Source organism: Quercus lobata, chromosome 3 (assembly GCF_001633185.2).
Source record: "Quercus lobata isolate SW786 chromosome 3, ValleyOak3.0 Primary Assembly, whole genome shotgun sequence".
Lineage (NCBI taxonomy): Eukaryota > Viridiplantae > Streptophyta > Magnoliopsida > Fagales > Fagaceae > Quercus > Quercus lobata.
In genome coordinates, this window is record NC_044906.1 from 16,973,105 (window position 1) to 16,995,004 (window position 21,900).

The following is a 21,900-nucleotide window of genomic DNA, read 5'->3' on the forward strand; positions in this document are numbered from 1 at the left end:
TAAAAAAATTATATATAAAAATATAAATAGAAGATGAAAACTCGTTATAAATGCAAAATATATTTAAACTAATGACTAATATAATAATCATTTATATAATAATATTTAACAAAACTAACTAAATAAATCAAATTAACATATATATATATATATATATATAACTTCAAATTAATTAAACTAACATATTAGCCAAAATATATAACATATTCTATAAAATATATAACATATTAGCCAAAATAATAATTTCTTTTCATCATAATCTTGTCTAATCCATAACATCTAAGTCAATATTATCATCATGTTCATTCTTTTGCAAAATTATTTTTTCATTATCAAAATTATTTTTTTCATCAAAATTTTCTTTTTGAAAAGTGTGCATGTGGGATGAAGCTAATAATAAAAATAACAACGACAACAACAACAATAAAAACAACTGACCTTCGATTGACTTCTGATAAGAAATTATTTATTTTATGTGCTCTAATGTTCGGTTTTGTGCCAAGAAACTTCCATGAAATTGCAATGAATCAATCAAGTATTTTTAGAATACTACGAGTGTAAAATTAATGCGTACTCCTTATTCTCATATAAATATAGGTCTTAATAATTAAATTTATAGTGGGATCAATTATTCAAGTAAAAGGAAAGAGTAGGCATTTATTGTACTCCTGGATAATTCAATAATTTTACAAATCAGTATGACATTTGGAAAGTTAAAGAGTTATTGGTCACACCCAAAGTAATAAAAAGCGTCTATATGAAAGGCTCCTCTTGAATGCTTTCACCTTCATCCTAATTTTTCAATTCACTTTCCTTAGTTACATTACATCGACAATCCCTTTATGGTTTTCTTTCTCCTCCTTTCAGATCTTCTTACATCTCCTCATAAAATCCAATGGCTCTTATGACCAGCAAAGGAGCATCATCAACCTCTTTCGCCCATCGATACAAGAACTTTAATGTCTTCTTGAGTTTCGAAGGTGAAGATATCTGCCTTGGTTTCGCGGGTCATTTGTGTAACACTTTGCGTCGTCAGGGTATTCACACCTTCATCGTTGATAATCTCCTAAGAGAAGAACAAATTTCTGCACAACATCTCAAAACCATTGAGAGCTCAATGGTTTCAATAATCATATTCTCTAAAAATTATGCATCCTCGACTTGGTGCTTAGATGAACTTGTCCAGATTATTGAGTGTAAGAAGAATGATCAGTTGGTGCGACCAATTTTTTACAACATGGATCCATTGGAAGTTAAAAAAGGAAAGTTTGAGGAAGAACTAGCTAAACATGAAGAAAAATTCAAAGATAACGAGAAGGTACAAAGGTGGAGGGAAGCTCTATGTGAAGCATCCAATATACATGGTTGGCATTACAAGCACAAGTATGTATTTAATGATTATTGTTGTATTTTTACTAGTTTTAATGATTTTGTGATGACCACTAGATTCCATTGTTAAACAACAACAACAACAACCCCTAACCGTTTGATTCCCCTCCCTCCCCTCCTCCCCCCCCCCCCCCGGCTCTCTAGTTTTGAAAAATTATTAAAGCATTTTTTTTTTCTCATCATATTTATACTAAGGTAATGAGCTATAGATTAATGATAAAAATAAAAGAACTTAATATTAGCTTATGTTGCCAATTTATTAGGAATTTCTCCCACGTATTATTTAGAAATTTTAAAAAGGCATTCTTAATAATTTTGAATTTTCCAAGAAATTTGTGCCAAAAGCCTAAAACTAATTTCCTAGCAAAAAAAAAAAAAAAAAATCCTAATCCAATAAAAATGATAAGATCTATAAATTACATATGCCAGTTTAATTAAAAATAGTTTAGTTTTAATACAAAAATTAAACCTCTTGAATTTAGTTCATGTTGATATTTCTATTTTATACTCTAACTCACCTCATGTTTTTATGCTTTGTGAATGATAGTTGCAGTGAGTCCAAATTTATCCAAGAAATTGTCAAAGAGATCTCAAATTTTAAATTAAACCGCATGCCATTATTTGTTGCTAAATATCCAGTTGGAATAAGTCATCGTGTAGAAGCCATAAAATTACTTTTAGATATTGGGTCAAATGATGTTCGTGTGATAAAGGTGTATGGCCTTGGTGGAGTGGGCAAGACTACCACGGCTAAAGCCGTTTATAACATGATTTATGTTCATTTTGAAGGAAGCAGCTTTCTAGAAAATGTTAAAGACAAGTTTGAGACATTTGATGGTGCAATCAAATTACAAGAGACACTTCTTTATGATATTTTAGGGGGTATAAATTTGAAGGTTCACAATGCATGCAGAGGAATCAATTTGATAAAGGAAAGACTTTCCAATAAAAGGATTCTTTTAATTCTTGATGATGTGGATAGATCAGACCAAATAGAAACATTAATTGGAAAATGTGATTTGTTTGCTTCTGGAAGTAGAATCATTATAACCACAAGAGACAAAAACTTGCTAGCTACTCTTGGAAAAGGTCTTTTAACCTATAGGGTTAAGGAATTAGATGATCATGAAGCTCATGAATTATTTTGTTTGCATGCGTTCCAAAGAAACAAACCCAAGGAAGATTATTTAGAAATTGCAAACCAATTTATAAGCTATGCTAAAGGCATTCCACTAGCTCTAGCAATATTAGGTGCTGATTTGTATGGAAGAAATAAAATGGAATGGAAAAGCGCATTAAATAAGTATGAAAAAATTCCTAACAAAGAAATTCAAAAAATACTCCAAAAGAGTTATGAAGGATTGGATGAAACTGAACGAGATATTTTTCTTGATATTGCATGTTTATTCAAGGGATTTTGCAAGAGTTATGTTGTAGATATACTAAATTCTTGCAATTTATACCCAATTATTGGTATTCAAAGACTTACTGAGAAGTGTCTCATAACTGTTGATCGACATGATAAATTATGGATGCATGACTTGGTAGAACAAATGGGTAGAGAAATTGTTCGACAAGAATCGCCACATATACCTGGAATGCGTAGCAGGCTATGGTGTTATGAGGATTCTCTTGAAGTATTGACGAAAAATACGGTATAACTTGGTTTCATTCCCCTTTTCCCTTTTCTTGATAGGGAAAATTTAATGAATTTCTTAATTTTTGGTTTTTGCTGGATATATATATATATATATATAATAGTTATTATATTTTTGGTGAATTCTTTTGCATGATGTGATTCACTAAATGTTTTTCCTAATTAGGGATCAAAAAAAATTCGAGGCCTGATGATATGCTCACCTAAACGAGCAAAGTTGCAATTAGAAGCTAAATGTCTTGAAAAGATGAAAAATCTCAAGTACCTTATAGTTAATAATGTAGATATTTGTGGGGGTATTGAATATCTTCCCAATGAATTAAGGTTACTTGATTGGCCCGAATTTCCTTTCTCTTCCTTACCATTCAATTTTCGTCCTCAAAAACTTATTGCACTCAACATGCCAGAAAGTCAGGTTATATTGGACAGACTACTTGAGGTATAGTCATTTTTATTTATTGATTGATTGATTTTTTCTTCATTAAACTATCTCTTAAACTTAATTTGTTGAAGCTAAATTTTTTTTTTCTTCCTACAGATGGGACAGTTCAGAAACTTGACCTATATGAATTTTCGTTCATGTCAATACATAAAGAAATTATCTGACTTATCCATTGCAACCCCAAACATAAAGCAATTGAATCTCAATGAATGTAGAAATTTAGTTGAAGTTCATGACTCTGTTGGATGTCTTGACAAGCTTGAAAAGTGGGACCTCTTCGACTGCACTGAACTTCGAATTCTTCCAAGCTGCCTCATGACGAAATCTCTTAAACATTTAAATCTTTATATGTGCAAAAGGCTTGAGAAGTTCCCTGATATTCCGCATGAAATGGATGGTTTAAAGTATCTAACATTTATTGGGACTGCTATTAAAGAGTTGCCCCTATCATTTGGAAATCTCACTGGGCTTGAGGAATTACACCTAGGTTCAGGTCTTCTTCCAAGTAGCATATATAATTTACATCTTCACAGTCTCCATATTTGGGGTGATGTCAAATTTCTAAAGGACATGGAGATTGATAGACAAGTGTTGTGCAATTATTACAATGACTTTTCCAAATATAGATTTCAGAGCAGCTTGACATGTCTAGGTCTTTATTTTTCTAAAAGTAGTTCAGAAATAGATTTTATTTTGAATTGTGGCCCAGTCTCATTGCGACATTTATGCATACAGAGTGATGAATTTACTCTCCCAAAAAGCATTATTAGATTCAATCGATTACGTTGGCTTGAATTTCCAAATTCCTATTTCCTTCAGGAAATTCCAAAGCTTCCAAAAACTATAAGAGGAGTAAATGCATCACAATGCTTCTCCTTGAATTCAGAATCATTAAGCAAAATAATGCTTCAGGTATCTCTCTCTTAAATTTATTAATAACAATTTTGGTTACATTCTCAAATGTTTTTCTAAATTTACGAATTTAAATTCTCTTTTAATTTTTTTTTTTAATTTCCTAATTGTATGCAGTTTGGAAGAATTTTAGTGCTTCCACAAAATATGGCGTGTTTTGGTGTGAGAGATGAGAAATTATTGGATTTTCAGTCACCTAGGAGACTATCGCAACAGACTGATCTTCCTACCTGGGTCCCTCCTTCCAAGTTCTCTGAATTTCAAAGTGAGTTCTGTAAAAGTGAGTATTGGTTACGAGATTATTATGACGATGACACTCCATGTGATTGTCACATTATATTACCAGGAAATAAGATACCAAAGTGGTTCAACCATCAAAGCATTGAAAGTTCCATATCATTGTGGGTTGGTCCAGAATTTCCAGCATTTGCTCTTTGTGTTGCTTTTTGTCTGGTGGATGAAGATGAATACGATTTTGCTTGTGTTGTTGACATTTTCACCAACGGTCATAAACGAACGCTAGTAAAGAAATTCTTTGATAAAATGCATTGTGATCATCGATGGTTTTATGGTGCATCTCATAGGTTGTTGCAGCAGGAAGTTGGAAACTTGATTCAAGGAGATTGGAATCATGTTGAAATTTCATGTAAAATCTCTCTTTGGACTAGTACATTTGGCAGAGAAATTGCTCCTACCATTGCAAGGATGGGGGTCCATGTGAAATGTATTTGTGGTCTTCATAATTCGGCCATCTGCCATGAAAACCATGATGAACTAGTCCAACCACAAGGCAATCGAATTTCAAAGAGAATTGCGCACCAACGGCTCAAACCATTTCTTCCTCGAGGTTGCCATTTTATCCTGCGCAAACCGTACCATACCTTGTGCCCAATCAGGAGCACTTCTGGTCAACCATTACTAAAAGCAAGAAAAATCAGCAACAGGAGAAAGAGGTCCTTATAGTAGCAAGGAGTAGCAATTGTTTGTAGGGAGCTCAAGATCATTGCCGGTGTCCAAATGATCGAAGAAAATGACAACCTCTTTATAAAAAAATTGAATGAATAATTATTTCAAGGTACTATTTTGACATTCTTGCTCCGTCCCTTACAAAGCATTTCAAAAATTCATCTAAAATTTTTGCAACCTGCTGACAATATTGGCAAGTCAAAATACTCGAGCTCCAACAATGAGCCTAACACTGGAGCTGGTTGAGTGTAATTTCAATTGACTATGTTATGATTTCAGTTGGGACAAATTAAGTTTGGCTTCAAACTGGTTCAGACTTATTTTTCTCAAACCTTTGTGTGCTGATTTATAGGACTATCCATGTGTTATAAGACTATTCAAAATTTCTTTCTATTATAACTTTTCAGACATTGAACAAATTTTTTTCCCTTTGTTTTGATGTCTATTCTTTCTTCTTGTGCAAACTTGCGGCCCAATATTTTCTTTATAGGAATTTATATGATCTTCTCCCTGTTGAGTTTTAATGTAAAAATTTCTATCTTTGCAGGCTTAGGACTTGGAACATTTTTTTTTAAGGGCTCACTGGGAGGGAGTTGTATTGGCTTGATTCAGTCAATGAAGATAACAAAAAGAGGGGAAAAAGACAAAAAATTGTGCAGTTTATGATTCTATTCTTCTATCCATTCAATATTTATGTTTTTATTTCTTACTAATTTTGAGAAATTAAAGTTCATATTTACCACATGCATTGAGATTCTAAATTGCATACCAGAAGATAGTTATTATTGTTTATTTAACTTCTCTAAGTTTGATTGTTTAACATAAAATTCATTTGAGGGGCATCAATTTATATTTGGTTCTTTCATCTTCTCCCATTCAACCCCTCTTCATTTTTATCTCCTAAATAGCCCCTCTTCATACCATAGCACCAGACCACCACTTCATGACCATCGGTCTCCCACAAGATCCACAGCATCAAACAAGTTGTCTCCTCCATAAGTCCGGTCATTCGAAGAGAATTTCAAGGTGAGCTTTCATCTCTCTTGATTTCATATATTCTTGCCTAGCACTTGTTTAACACTTGATTCCATGAGTGAAAGAAATATGAAAACCTTTTAATCAAAAATTGAAGAAGGTACTATTATGATATTGAAATTATTTTCTTTTAAGTCATTTTTGGAAATTGGTTTGGGCGGGAGAAGGATGGCAAATCTTCTAGGCTGTAAGAGAGAATCTCTTCTGCCATATTAAGTTTGTGGATGCAGCTAGGATCTTTATCTTAGCAATTTGGAATTTGATGATTTAACAGATATTGACATTGAGATTTGAAAATTTTGTGTTTGTCAAAAGTGGGGGAGGGGAGATTTCTCTTTTAAGAGTGCTCTTTGGTGTTTGCTAAGCTAATTTACTCCTCTATTTGATATGCTGATCCATGTGGCTTATGTGAGATATATTGAAGTGCAATTTCTTTTTGTTTGGTGTGATTTGATAATTAGGTTTTGTTTCTTTTTACGTCAGACAAAAGTTTGGACAAAAAAGCCTAATGCTCTCCAATGGATTTTCTTGTCCTGCCCTGACATAAGCTTGGAGGATGAAATGCACTATCTCAGGTGCACTTATTTGTCATCCCTAACAACACCCTTTTACATGTTATTGTTAGGAAGCCTTAGTTATTGTTTTGTGCTCATGAATTTGTAATCATGTTAGCTACTCAGTGATAAGGAAGAGTTTTTATTTGGTTTAGTTACTAATTATCTATAAAGAACCTTGTCAGAAATTTTGAGTTGGTAACTTAATGACAAAGGCAGGGGAAGGCCTATATAAGAAAAAAAATGAGCTTAAAGTTCCATGCATTAAATCAAGATGTAGTTGCTTTGCTTATGCTGGAAGTTGAAAATAAATCTTGTTATTTTGCACTCTCAATGTGAGTTGCTCTTCTTTCTTAGTTCTTGTGGTTTGATATTAGGCTGTACAATCCTCAAATTAAAGGAGGGATTTTGGATGGTAATGAACTTTGATTATCTGCATCCAGATGCCATTTACATTTCAATTAAGTTAATTGTGGGTTTTTTGCAGTTCTCATTATATTGGTGTTTGTGCAACGTCAAGAATGTGGCAGATTTTGCTTCAGTGCAGCCAAGGCTTATATGCAGACTAGTTACCATAAAACGGAAAGAAAAAAGGGCTTGTTAGCACATGACAAGATCGTTAGAGGTACCCATAATATTCTTTTTTTGGAAGAAGTTTAGAGCTTATTATTGAGGGAGGTTTTTTAAATCAACTTGAAGTACAGATTCAATTTCTGGGGGCATAATCTTCCATCCAGACTAACAAATAAGGGGAGAAAACAACTCGTCTCGCAAGTGAATGAGAGTTACAATGCCTACGTACATGAGAAACACTTAAAGCTAGGAAAAAAGATGCAAGGTACTGCACGTCATTCGCAATATGACCAAATTGTGCAAGGAAACTGCAGCCACTCTCAAGAGCATTGATGAGGAACTCAGAGTCTCCTTCCAAGATAACCCGGTCGACACCAATTTCCGTTGCAAATTTCAGTGCTTGTCTTGCTGCCAACGCCTCAACTTCAATGACCGTGAAAGCCCCCAGGGGCGGAACTGTGTGTATAGCAGGGGGGCCAAGGCCCCTACAAAAATTTTACAAAATAGTTTATTGTAGGTTAAAAACTAAAAATGTGACTCAATACGTTCTTTTTTTTATGAGCTGGCCCCCCTTCAAGGAAATTGATTGCGCCCGCCCATGTCCCTTACAAGCCTCAAAATTGCTTTCCCAAACACGTAGCCACTACACTAGCCTAGTTTCTTTTTCATTCAACTCCAGAAATTAATTTCCATTTCCCAGTACTTTACTTTTTCAGCCATGAACCACTCAATTCTAATAAAAAGTCTCATCTTGGTGCAATTTTTCTACTCTCACTCTTCATTGACTTCCATTAATTTAGTAGTCTGATAGTCACATTCTTATTCAATTACTTTCTTCTTCTTCTTTTTTTTAATAAAGAGTTTTCTTAATTGAAGTTAAGGGAAAATAGTTTTAAATCTTAAGAGGTGCAAAAAATTTCTTATCTTTTTATTTATATTTCAGTTCAATTTCTATTTATTTTATCTTGTAGCTTATGATTTTAGTTTTTTTTTTTTTTTTTTTTTTTTTTTTTTTTAATTTATAAAGCCAATTGATCATCCGTTGATGAATACATTTTCTTGTTATATTGGTATGTTTAGTCATTAGATTATTTAAAGAGGAGCAAGATTTGATGCCAAATGTTTTACTATTGTAGTATAATGCCACATTGCCACTTTAAGGTCAAGATGCTAAGCAGGGACAGACCTAGGATTTAAAGCTAGGGGGGACCAGAGATAAGCTAAAAAAAAAATCAAAAAAATTCACAACTGCATCCATATATGTTGAATTTTAATCTTTTCTTTTAAAAAAAATCAAATATTGTAGTTGAGTTTCTCATGATCTACAAATAAAATAAAAATTATATTTATTATCTCACAAAAGGACTAATCAAACATTGCCAATTTTATTTTGATAAATTTGTGTCGAATATATATTATATTATTTATTTCATTTTGTTTCTTTATATATTTTTTTAATCTTAGTCATTTTGTCTCTTTATGTTTGTCACCCATTGCCCCAAACACACCGGTATCCCCACTACTAATTTATAATGTATTATATGTCCTTTATCTCCTTTCTCTTTATCTCTGTTGCCCATTCCCAATATTGCCCCACTACCAACAAACAGTCAAAGTCTCAAACAATCAAATGTTTTATATATTATCACTTTATAAATCACAACTCAGTCAAATGCTTTAACAAAAACTATATATAAATCACAACTCTCATCCTACTTTCTCAACTCAGACTCTCCCACTCATCAGTTGCCAAAAAAAACTCTGAGACAAACAGAGATTCCCAAGCCCCAAACACAATCACATATTCAAATTCAATTCATAGTCATCCTTTGCAACAAAAAAAAAAAAAAAAAAAAACCGCAATCAGTTAATCACAAATTCACAACACAAACATTATATCAATGTAATGTTAGGTTTTGAAGTTTAAAGAGAGAAAAACAACTTGAAAGGGCAGATTGGAATTTTGGGATTGAGGCTAGAGGCTGCAGCTATAGGAGACAGTGGTGGGTTGGGCAGATCAAGCTGCCGGAGGCGCTAAGGGCAGTGGTAGTGATGTGGGTCTGTGGTGGCTGAGGCTAGGTGGCATGATGGTGGCCTGTGGCAGCATCGTACGAGGCTGACGGTTTGTGTGGCGCCATGGCTGGCCGCTGACTCCAGTTAGTACTCAGTACTCTCTCTCACTCAGTCTCTCCACTCCAATCACTCTCTCTCGATCTCTGTCTCTCTCGACTTTCTCTCTCTCTCATTTTTTTTTTAATAATTTTATCTGAATCGGTTTGTAGGGTTAAAAGTGTTAATGGGTTTAAAAAAAAAAATTGGGTTGGGCTTGAGGGGGCCAATCAGGGTTAGGCTGGGGGACCAAAGTAGTATATATAACTTTTTTTTTTTTTTTGGGCCAAGGGGGCCCTGGGCCCCCTACTGGGTCCATCCCTGATGTTAAGCCCCTTTTTTAAAAATATTTTTTATACGTGTGTATTGCAAACTAAAAAAAAAAAAGTTGTATACTCAAAAGGATTTAGAAAGATATAATGCTTTTGTAGTGCTTTAAGTTTTTGCTTGAATGTTGATTCAAAATAATAGTTTAGCCTTGGCCCTCCAAGCAAAAATTCCTAGTTCTGCCCCTAGTGAAAGGTAGTGGAATCTGCTAAGATAGAGAGACCATAACCTTAGGAAAGGCCCATTTAGATCTTAACAAATTTGAAATTAATCAATCAAATGAAAGATCAATGGATGAATGTTTGCTTAGCTATGTATATTGAAAGAGAGGTAGCTCGTTGGATTGATAATGAAGATATCATACAATGATTTCAAAATATGAAATCTCGTACAAGGCAATTGTAAAACTTCATGTATTTGAATTTTGTTTTTTGTTTATATCAAGTTATCTTTTGTTTTAGATTTTGTATAATTTATATTCTTATTGACCAGCTAGAAATTAATCCTAGAGCCGTCACTGGATAAAACACATCTTTTAGAGGAATCCAAATCTTCTGTCTCACTCTTCTTGCTTCACTATATACTTCACAAATAAAAACATGCCACATGTTTATCTAATTTATTAAATACTAAATTTATGCATTCTATTATTTCAATTACCTAAATATGATGGGTTATTTATTTATTTATTTTAGGAAATTGAAATAACAAACGGCATAAATTTAGCATTTAATAAATTAAATGGACATGTGGCATGTTTTTATTTGTGGAGTATAAAGTGGAGCAGGAAGAGTGTGATAGAAAATTTGGACTCCTTTTAGAGTACATTTAGTTGCATCTTTATTACATGGATTAGTTATTACATTGAAATAACTATTATTTAAACTAGTTGCAGACCCACTCGATGCGTGGGAATATATATAAATATTATGTAATGGGGTGTAATATATAAAAAGTAACATTTACTTCAAGTATTGTCAATTTTTGTAAAATATTTCTGCAAGTGTTTTTTATCTTTTTATTTCTACAAATATATCATTCTTTTTTTCTTTTTTTTTTTGTGTTTGATTTATATTTTTTTAAGGTTAACCATATTCTTCTCACTTTTGTTGTAATGTGTTATATTTACCTAATATACAACTAAACTTTATAAGTTTTAAATTTATTATTCAAATTTCTCATCTCTTAAGGAATAAGGAAATATAATGATAATCAAAACTCATCACAAAATTACAATGTTATCTTAACCAAAATTAAAATGAAACCAAAGGAATAAAATATAGACTTTATTATAATTTATTATTCAAACAATTGGTAGGCATATTCAAATTCATAACCAAGTAAATTGTGTTTTGATATAAACTAAAATTCCTATTTCCAAAAGAAAAAAAAAAAAAAAAAAAAAAAAGCTAAGTATTAACTCAAACCAAAATTCAACCAAAGTTATAAAAGGGAGAGAGCGGTATTTAAGATCGAAAATTAAAAAAAGCACAATATGAAAACACTTTTTTTTTTTCAAAAAAATCAGCACCTTAATCAAAGTTTAAAAAAAAAAAAAATTCAACAAAAGAAAGTAGAGAGAGAGAGAGAGAGAGTACTAACAGTTTTTTTGTGGGAAAAATATGGATTGAATGGGAGGAATGATATCAACCTTAATCAAAGTTATAAAAAAGAACAAAAATTCAACAAAAGAAAGTAGAGAGAGAGAAAGTACTCACAATTTTTTTTTGTGGGAAAAATATGGATTGAATGAAGGAATGATTTCAAATTTATACAAATAAAATGGGAAGAATAAGAGTCAAGTTAAAAGAAAAAGAAAATGTTGAAAGAAGGGTAATAGTGAAGTAGAGAGTAGTGGAGGGGGTAAAGAGGCAAAAATGAGTGGGAAATGTTATGTGTAACCGTAGGTGTGGACTACAAGGGAGAAGAAGATTATTATTATTATTATTATTATTTTGGTCAAGAATGGTGAGAAGACAAGTTTTAAAAAGAAAAGAAGATGTAAAAAATAAGTGGATATATATAAGGATGAAAATAAAATGACACTTAATGTTGAAAGGAGCTTTTAATATATACAATAGACAATTACAATTTATGATGGTGTGTAGTGCATCACATTTGACCACAAAGAATTAATTTTGCAATAGACAATTAATAAAGATGGAAAACCAAAAAAGTAAGATAAAATAACGACATGGCTATTGACGTGGCTCAATGGGAGTATAGCAACAATAAATGTTACGCTTTAACTTTTAGATATATGTAGATAGATTGAAGAACATCTATTCCTCTTTAAAATGGATGTAATATCTATTCCTTTGTGCATATAATAGGTTTTAAAATTAATATATTTCCGAAAATATAAAGTTTTCTTATACATCATCTTTTACAAGTTTTTCATATGTAATAACCAAACTATCATAGTAATAGTTATTTCATTACAATGTTTTCTTTTCCCAATAATAAAGATTACTATTCCTAATATAATCTACATTCAATGTACCAAACACAAGAAAAGAGACAAATCTCTTCCCAAGAAACAAGAAATATGAAGGAGCTATAAATAGTAAATACTTGGATTCTTCATTCATTTAGTATGTTTAGATTTATTTTCTAAGGGTCAATGTCAATGGGGCTCTAAGAAAATTTTTTTAGGGTGGTTACTAATAAACTTAAATTATTCAAAATTTAAAAATTGATAACTTGAATATATCAACATCACAAAAAATACATGAAGTATTACAATTTTTTCCTACAAACAAAGAGAAAAAGAAAAAATGGACTGATAAGAGATAAAGTGGGAATTAAAAATGCTAAGATGAGAGTAATAAAGTAAGAGAATCGAAATGATAATAAAGAAGAGAAAGAAAAACGAATGATATTTGTTACAACTGCGAATTGAGTCGTTAAAGAGAACAAATTTATTGTAATTGCAAAACCAAAAAGAACATAACAGTTGATACTGTCAAGGGGAACTTATACTACAATATTTTTCTTAAATCCTTTTTTCAAGGAAAAATAAAATTAAAGATTATTTTTATGTAATAGGTTGAAAAAGTTACAAATTTGAATGATTGTTTTTCTTTTTGAATAGGTTTTTGTTAAATTATTGGTTCACTCGTTGTTGTTTTTTTTTGTTTGGGTTATTTTTGTTGTTATTTGGGCTTTTTTGTTGTTGTTATTTAAGGGTTTTTTTTAAGAGGTTAAGGATTATGTTTAAGGGGCTAGAATTATTTTTGGAGTAATGATACATCTACAATATTTTAAAAATAAATCTTATGCAACAATTTGTTATCAGTAGGTTAAAAATTAATGTCAATATTGGGCCCAAATTAGAATTAGTAACTAATTTATTTGTTATGAAATTATTGTAAAAATGTTGTGAAATTAGCATTACTTTTATTTTTATTGAACCTAAATTCTTGTAATTCTCAAGTTAGGGTTGTTAGGTTCTAAGACTTTAGGAATCAATGTATCAGAACTTCAATATGTATTATGTTGGCAAACCATGATCAAAACATAGAGTCTAGGTTTAGGCTTGCTTAAAGTGTGATTTAATGTAAAATTGGAATCGAGTGATTGTAGGATTTATTGGACAAAATCTACAAGGCTCGATCGATCCAAAATTAGACTCGATCCATTGAATCTCGTACAGATTTAATTTTCTGCGAAAATTCCAATTCAGCCTAAGCCCATATGACGTGTAGGGTTAAGTGTTTTACTTCAAGTATAAAAGGAAAAACCCTAACTACATTTTAGAAGTCTTTGAAGTGTTGTGTGTTAAATCTTTTGTGAGATCTAAAAGGTGTTTACCTTTATACACACACATAGAGTTATCAAGATCAAGATTCGTGACTAAAACTTGATGATTTCTTCAGTTGCTGCATAAAGAACTTTAAAGAAGAACTAAAACCTTTGAGTGAAGTCTCAAAGTCACAAGTAGGAGAACTTGTGGTTTCTTTGGATCAAGAAAAGAAGTAGTCCATGGACTCGTAGTTGTCACATGGTCATGGTAGTAAGTTTTCTACTCAAGGTAGCAATAAGATGTTAGTAGTCTAAGTTCTATTGTAAAAACTTCAATTTTTTCATAATGGATCTGTTTTTTCCTTAAGGATAGCTAGGTTAAATCCTCCCCAGGTTTTTTTACCAATTAGGTTTTCCTTGGTCATCATATCGTGGTGTTCTTTATATTTCCTCGTTTTTTACATGATATGATATTATTGTGTTAACCCAGATCTAAATAATTTATCCAATTAGGTTTTCCTTGGTCATCATATCGTGGTGTTCTTTATATTTCCGCGTTTTTTACATGATATGATATTATTGTGTTAACCCAGATCTAAATAATTTATCTAAGTAATTACTTGGCTAAATAACTAGGTTAAACAACTTGTGTTAAGGGGTCTAAAAACGTCCAAGTGGTATCAGAGCAGGTTAGCTCTTGTGTTTAGATCTTTTGATCTAAGAGTTGATCCTTGACCCCTGTTGTCATGGATTCTTTAAAGTTCTTTTTGTTAAAAATCCGAACTTTCTATTTTCGGATCATATGGCTTGTTGCATATGTCAAGTCTTTCCTTGAATATCTTGGTTTAATTACATGTGATGATAATTACATGTCAAGTCTTTCCTTGTTGCATAGGTTTTTTTACCAATTAGGTTTTCCTTGGTCATCATATCGTGGTGTTCTTTATATTTCCGCGTTTTTTACATGATATGATATTATTGTGTTAACCCAGATCTAAATAATTTATCTAAGTAATTACTTGGCTAAATAACTAGGTTAAACAACTTGTGTTAAGGGGTCTAAAAACGTCCAAGTGGTATCAGAGCAGGTTAGCTCTTGTGTTTAGATCTTTTGATCTAAGAGTTGATCCTTGACCCCTGTTGTCATGGATTCTTTAAAGTTCTTTTTGTTAAAAATCCGAACTTTCTATTTTCGGATCATATGGCTTGTTGCATATGTCAAGTCTTTCCTTGAATATCTTGGTTTAATTACATGTGATGATAATTATGTGTGTTACACTGCTTTTAACCGCCTTAAAGGCACGTGATTCTTGTCTTTGGTATTTGGATAGTGATTGTTCTAGGCATATGATAGGAAATAAAGCATTATTCAAGATACTCTTTGAAGGAAAGATTGGGACAGTCACGTTTGGAGATGGGAGCAAATCTGTGATTAGAGGCATTGGAACTATGGACATTCCAGGGTTGCCGGTATTTGAAGATATCTGGTACGTTGATGGGCTGAAGGCTAACTTACTCAACATCAGTCAGATTTGGGACAATGGGTTGAATGTTCTCTTTACCAAGTATGAATGTGAGATACTTGATGGAGGAGGTGATTGCATGTGTATTGGTGTTAGGACTGCTGATAACTGTTATGGTAAAACACCAAGTATAACAAATTAGTGTTTCAGTGTAAAGATCAATCAAGTAGACCTTTAGCATCAACGATTGAGACACGCAAGTCACAAGCAATTAGAGAAGATCTTTAAATGTGATGCAGTTATTGGTTTGCCCAAGTTTGAAAAGATAGAGAAGAGCATATGTGGACCATGTCAAATGGGTAAACAAGTGAAGTCCAAGCATTCGTCTGTAACTGAAGTTCAAACCTCAAGACCCTTGGAACTGTTGCACATTGATCTCATGGGTCCTGCCAGAGTTTAGAGTTTGGGTGGAAAGAGGTATATTCTAGTAGTTATGGATGATTTTACTAGGTATACTTGGGTTGTGCTTTTGAGAGATAAGGCCGAGGCTCCTGAAAAGATGATACATCTGTGCAAGAAATTGCAAGTTGAAAAAGATGCTGTGATAGCCAGAATTAAAAGTGATCATGGGAGAGAATTTGAGAACACAAAACTGGCTACCTTCTGCAATGATCAAGGCACACATCAAGAGTTCTCTTCACCCAAGACACCACAACAGGATGGAATAGTGGAATGGAAAAATAAGGTTATTCAAGAAATGGCTCCTGTCATGCGACATGATAAGAAGATGCCTAAGTCTTTTTGGGAAGAAGCAGTCAACATTGCATGTCATACACTTAACTGAGTGTATTTCAGACCTGAGTCCAAGAAAACTCCATATGAACTTTGGAGAGGGAAGAAGCTTGTTGTAAAATACCTCAGGATATTTGGAAGTGACTGTTACATTCTGTGTGATAGGGAAAACCTAAAAAAGTTTAATGCAAAAAGTGACAAGGGATATTTTCTAGGCTACTGTACCACTAGTAGAGCATATAGGGTGTATAATCTGAGAACTAAAACAGTCATGGAGTCTTCAAATGTGGTGATCAATGATGAACTATGTCCAAAATCTCATTCAAAAGACACTCCTCTAGTTCAAGAGAAGACTATGGAGGTTGAAGATTCTCTTCCTGAAGAGTATGTTGGGAAGCATAGCGATGAAGAACTACAACTATTGAATGATGCTGTTTCAGAACCATCTACCCTTGTTCGTGAAACTCAACAGGAACAAAGTGAGTCTAGCTCTTCATCTGAACAAAAAGGTACGTCAACATCTCTGGTCAAAGGTCCATCTGCTAGAGAAAAGTTAAATCATCCTACCACAAACATATTGGGTAGTTTGAATGATAACATGAGATTGAGGTCTAAAGCCTTGAATGTAATTACTCACTCATGCTATCTATCCTAATTCGAACCAAAGAAAGTGGATGAAGCACATCAAGATGCTGATTGGATTAATTCTATGCACCAAGAACTTCATCAATTTGTTCGGAATTATGTGTGGGAGCTAGTTCCTAGAACGAATGGAGTGAATGTGATAGGAACTAAGTGGATTTTCAAGAACAAGTCAGATGAACATGGAACAGTTATTAGAAATAAATCAAGACTTGTTGCTCAAGGATACACATAAGTGGAAAGGATTGATTTTGATGAGACTTTTACACCGATAGCAAGATTGAAATCCATTAGAATACTCTTGGCAATAGAAAGTCATTTGAATTTCAAGTTGTATCAAATGGATGTTAAGAGTGCATTTTTTAATGAGATGTTGCAAGAAGAAGTGTATGTTGAACAACCAAAAGGTTTTGTTGATCCTCACAGACCAGATGATGTCTACAAGTTGAAGAGAGCACTCTACGGGTTGAAACAAGCTCCTAGGGCATGGTATGATAGCTTAATTGCCTATCTCATTGAGCATGGATTCAAAAGGGGATTTGCAGATACTACTCTCTTCATTCGAAAGGATAAGAACTATTTTGTAGTAGCTCAAATTTATGTTGATGACATTGTTTTTGGTGCTACTAATGATTCTCTTGCTAAATCTTTTGCAGATGAAATGAAGAAGATGTTTGAAATGAGTATGGTTGGTGAACTAACTTATTTCTTGGGATTGCAGGTGAAGCAAACGGATTCTGGAATTTACATCAACCAAGCAAAGTATGCTAGAAACCTTGTTAAGAGATTTGGACTCAAAAAGGCTGCTCATGCTAGAACACCAATGGCTGCAAATGCAAAGCTAACCAATGATCCTTCAGGTGAGTTTGTTGATGTTACATTATATATAAACATGATTGGTTGTCTTTTATATTTAACTGCTAGTCATCTAGATATTGCTTTCAGTGTTGGTGTATGCTCTAGGTTTCAATCTAATCCTAAACTTTCACATTTGAATGCTGTTAAAAGAATAATAAAATATGTCAGTGGAACTTATGATTATGGTTTGTTCTATAGCAAAAGGTCAAAATGTCTCTAGCTGAATACTCAGATGCAGATTGGGCCAGCAATGCCAACGATAGAAAAAGCACCACTGGTGGGTGTTTTTATGTAGGGGCCAATCCAGTTGCTTGGATGAGTAAAAAGCAAAATTCTGTCTCTCTGTCAACTGCAGAAGCAGAATATATTGCTGTTAGAAGTTGTTGTTCAAAGCTCTTTTAAATGAAAAAGCTTTTAGGTGATTATAGGATATCACAGGACACCATGGTTGTCTATTGTGATAATTCTAGTGCTATCGATATCTCTAAGAATCCTGTTCAACATTCTAAGACTAAGCACATAGAGATTAGATATCACTTTATTAGGGATTTGGTTGAAAGAAAGATTGTGGTTCTAGAATATATCCCAACTGAACGTTAGAATGCTGACATCTTCACCAAACCTCTTGATAGAAGTAAGTTTGAGACACTTCGTCAGGTGATTGGTGTAATTCTTTGTCCCTAGTCACCCTTGGCTTTTTTGGTCCTTGTGTTTCATCTCAAAATCCTTTGTGACCATTCTTTTCTTGTAGTTTTGTTTCTTTTTGCTTTTAGGATTTGCATTGCATTACATTCATGCATTCTATATTAGGTTTTTTTTTGTTTGTTTCTTTCAAAAAAAAAAAAAAAAAAAAAAAAAAGAACAAAAAGATTGGAAAGAGGGATATGGAAGGATGTGTTTTGTATTACATATCTTGGATTTATAGTTAAGGTTGGCCAAATTTGTTTTTACATAACATGCTTGTGTACCTTATTTAGCTTGGATGAGCTTATTTTTCTGTACTTTGCTAGTTTTAGCTAAGTATTGCATGTTGTGTGGGAATTATTTATAGTTTTTGATCACATGATCTTGATTTTGAAGTCACATGCTTTTGATTGTAAGGACTAAACAATCCTAAGAGAAAGGCATAAATAATCATCTCACCATTGTTTACTAGCAAATCATGAACACCTTAGTGCATACCATAATATTTTGTGCTCGAGAAAGTGTAGCACATGTACAAAAATAAAATAAGGTGTAGCCTTGGAATAAAAAATTAAAAAAAAATGGTGTGTACATTATAATGCTAAAATAAAAATGGTGTGTACATTATAAGGCAAAATAAAAATATTACATGATTGCAAGCTTGTTTTCTAGGAGATGTGGGAGTTATAGGATGTAACTCTTTAGGTGATAGTCACTTTCAAACTTATGTGATGAATAATGTTGAAATTGTGATTGATTATTATCTACATATAACCTCACATGTATCTCATGCTGTTACTAGTTGCACACACTACACAAGTTATTCTTTACTAAACTTAGTACATAAAATTGTGTGTGAATTTGGTTTGGCCATCCAAGATTATATGTTCTTTGATTTTGATACAAAATATGTTCATTGATTGAATTTTGGGGACAAAAAGTGTCATAATTTTGTTTTGGAAGATTTGGGTTAAAATCAAGTGTTTTTGAAAAACTTTTAAACTCATACTCATGCATTTCATTCATGAAATAAGTTGGTTTGAGTGTTTTCTGCATAAAACTTCTAGTGTTTTTCAAAAATTCTTTTTTCCAGATTTTCGATAGATCGAGTGTGTTTTTCGATCGATCGAAAATGCCTTAAAATTTTAAGCCTGGTTCTGCTTGGTTTGATTGATGCTCAATTGGTGCTCGATCAATCGAATCTTTTTTTCGATTGATCAAACCCCAATTTCGACCAATCAAATTTTTTTAAAATTCAGAGGGATAGTTTCTGCCTGGCTTAATTGGTACCCAATCGATACTCGACCGATCGAAATTCGAATGAGGACTTTTAAAAAAAAGCTTTTTCTCTCATGTGTTCTTCAACTTTTCAAAAGCTTTTCAAACTTTTTCTCTATTATTTTCCTTGACCGATCCAATCTAAGGCATTTTTGTCGTTTTCTTCCTCAAATTTCTCCAAGGTGTTTGTCCTCAAGCATTGGTAAGACCTCTATACCCTCTCTTTATTTTAATTACAAGTTTCATGCATTTTCATGCATTTTTTCATTGAAATTTTCGAACAAAAGAAAATAGGGATTTTTGATTTCTCAATTGTTTTTAATCATTTTTCTTCATTGGGTTTTTGTTCTTAGATGTCATAAACATGATTCCCATGCATTAATTTGATTAATTTGGTGGTTTGAAAACAATTGGAAATTCTAGGGTTTGGTATTTTGTGAAATTGAGGATTTTGCTCAATTGAGCTTAAATTGATAAAATTGGCTTGTGAAATTATTCAATTAAGTCATTATATGATGTTTTCTAACTAGTGTAATGGTTAATTGATCAATTTAATTTGGTTTTGAAATTGGGTTATTTCAAAATCTGGGGTTTTTGGACTAAAACTCTGTGTTTAAGTCAATTGTTGGTAAATGATGAGAAATTGAACAAATATTTTTGCATTAGAGCATGCATCATATGTGCATTCATTACATGCATCATATAGATTGTTATTTGTTGATAATTGTTGTGCTCTAACCCTCTCTAATGTAGTTTGCCCTTGGTTTTTGTTTTCTTTTTCCTCTAAACTCTTAGCATCATGGTTAGGAAGACTAGAGCTAAGAAAACCTCCACCCAATCCTCTTCTGACTTTCAGAGTGATAGGTTTCAATTTTGGGAAAACTAAGAAGCTTATGAGAAGTTGATTGTGTTTAGACTAGTGTGGGCTGAGCGTAGGGTTAACTTAGATGAGGTAGATCCCGAAATACGTAGGAATTTTGAGCGTAGGGGTTGGTTACCACTCTTAGAGGTTGAGCATCCCCATCCGGCTGCTTTGATTAGAGAGTTTTATTCGAACCTCTCTGTCCACTCCGATTTTACCAACATTCAATTTGTGAAGAGTTGGATAAGGGGTAAAGAGTATGTCATTAACCCTGAGGTAGTGGCTTCCGCTCTTGGTGTACCTTTGGTATAGCAGCCTGTGTACCTTTACATAGAGACTCCTCCTATACTGATCCTAGGGTTACCTCTTTTGAGCTTACTAAGCTCAATTATTTGTTTTTTAGGATCTCTTGTCATAGTATTTGACCCATTTCACATGTTCATACTATTCCCATTGAGAGATGTGCGTTCTTGTACGCTCTCATCACTGATGCTCCTATGAGTTTTCCTACTTTCTTCATTAGTTCACTTGTTGAGGTTCATAGGAGTAGTGCAAAATCCCATGGTTTTCTTTTCCTGTTTTTATTCATAGGATTTTGTTAGATTTAGGTTTAGATGACTTCCTTGCATCTGAGCCCGTACATATCATAGCTCCCATAGGTGCCACCTTCCTTCGGCAAAAGGCTGCTCAATTAAAAGCAAGCTTTAAACGCCCTTGTGTCGAGTCTTCTATAGGTGATGCATCTCGAGCTCCTCCTTCTGGTGATCCTTTTGCTGAGGCTTATGTGGACCCCACAGCTGTCGTGGATCCTCCACCATCTACATCTAGCGACTCTTCCTTGCGTGCTATGTTGGATACGGTTCTTACCGTTTAGTTGGCGCATGGACAACTCTTATTGGATGTGCTCAATGAGGTTGCGACCTTACGAGCAGAGTTGGTGGTTGCTAGAGGTTCTACTCCACCGGCTCCACCCTCTAATGAGTCATGATTGCCCTTTGGCAATATGTTACAAAAAGGGGGAGTACATGGAGATAGGAGGAGATTGTTTTTGGTTATATAGATTGTATCTAGGAGACACATGATATGTATTTTTGGTTTTGATGTATTTACTTTTACTTATGGGTTGTATATGTTAGGCGGAGACACACTTTGTTGTTTTTGCTTTTACATTTCTTGTTTCACATATGATACATTGATTTTGATTTATATTATAAGGTTATTCATGGTATATGTCTTTTATTTTATGTTTTGTGAAATCAAGAAGTTTATTATATTTTACTTGAATTTTCCACACATGCGTTTATGTGTTTGTTGAGTGTTTCAGGAATATACAGGTTAATTCAGTCGTGGCTATTGTCTACTTTGGCAATTGATAGATAGTGGTTAGGTTGAATTGTAATTAGGGCTTTTTAATTGATAGAAATGATTTTACTTTGAGCATTTTACTTTTTGTAATGTGTTTTGTCACAGATTGCCGAATGGGGAGTTTGTTAGGTTCTAAGACTTTAGGAACTAATATATTAGAACTTCAATATGTATTATGTTGGCAAACCATGATCAAAACATAGAGTCTAGGTTTAGGCTTGCTTAAAGTGTGATTTAATGTAAAATTG

At 33.0% G+C, this 21,900-nt stretch overlaps 2 protein-coding genes and 1 long non-coding RNA gene across 3 annotated transcripts; all 3 read left to right on the plus strand.

Annotated features, from left to right (window-relative positions):
* Positions 1-1,237: 1,237 nt before the first annotated feature.
* LOC115980444 (TMV resistance protein N-like) lies at positions 1,238-4,131 on the plus strand. Its single transcript, XM_031102694.1, has 5 exons — positions 1,238-1,383; positions 1,937-3,044; positions 3,213-3,485; positions 3,585-3,981; positions 4,115-4,131. Exons 1-5 carry the CDS (start codon positions 1,238-1,240, stop codon positions 4,129-4,131), a joined length of 1,941 nt encoding a protein of 646 aa, XP_030958554.1.
* A 185-nt stretch (positions 4,132-4,316) lies between these two features.
* LOC115979518 lies at positions 4,317-6,007 on the plus strand. The gene is made up of 3 exons (XM_031101572.1): positions 4,317-4,400; positions 4,518-5,475; positions 5,914-6,007. Exons 1-2 carry the CDS (start codon positions 4,392-4,394, stop codon positions 5,361-5,363), a joined length of 855 nt encoding a protein of 284 aa, XP_030957432.1. The 5' UTR covers positions 4,317-4,391; the 3' UTR covers positions 5,364-5,475; positions 5,914-6,007.
* A 314-nt stretch (positions 6,008-6,321) lies between these two features.
* On the plus strand, positions 6,322-7,911 carry LOC115979702. Its single transcript, XR_004089158.1, has 4 exons — positions 6,322-6,392; positions 6,885-6,976; positions 7,443-7,580; positions 7,660-7,911. It is a non-coding gene; the product is annotated as an uncharacterized LOC115979702 (long non-coding RNA).
* The last annotated feature ends 13,989 nt before the right edge of the window (positions 7,912-21,900 follow it).

Coding starts and splice junctions, on each gene's coding strand:
- LOC115980444 (XM_031102694.1), top strand. CDS start 1,238: ATGGATCCATTGGAAGTTAAAAAAGGAAAGTTTGAGGAAGAACTAGCT. Junction 1,384..1,936: donor GGTTGGCATTACAAGCACAA/GTATGTATTTAA, acceptor TGTGAATGATAG/TTGCAGTGAGTCCAAATTTA. Junction 3,486..3,584: donor TATTGGACAGACTACTTGAG/GTATAGTCATTT, acceptor TTCTTCCTACAG/ATGGGACAGTTCAGAAACTT.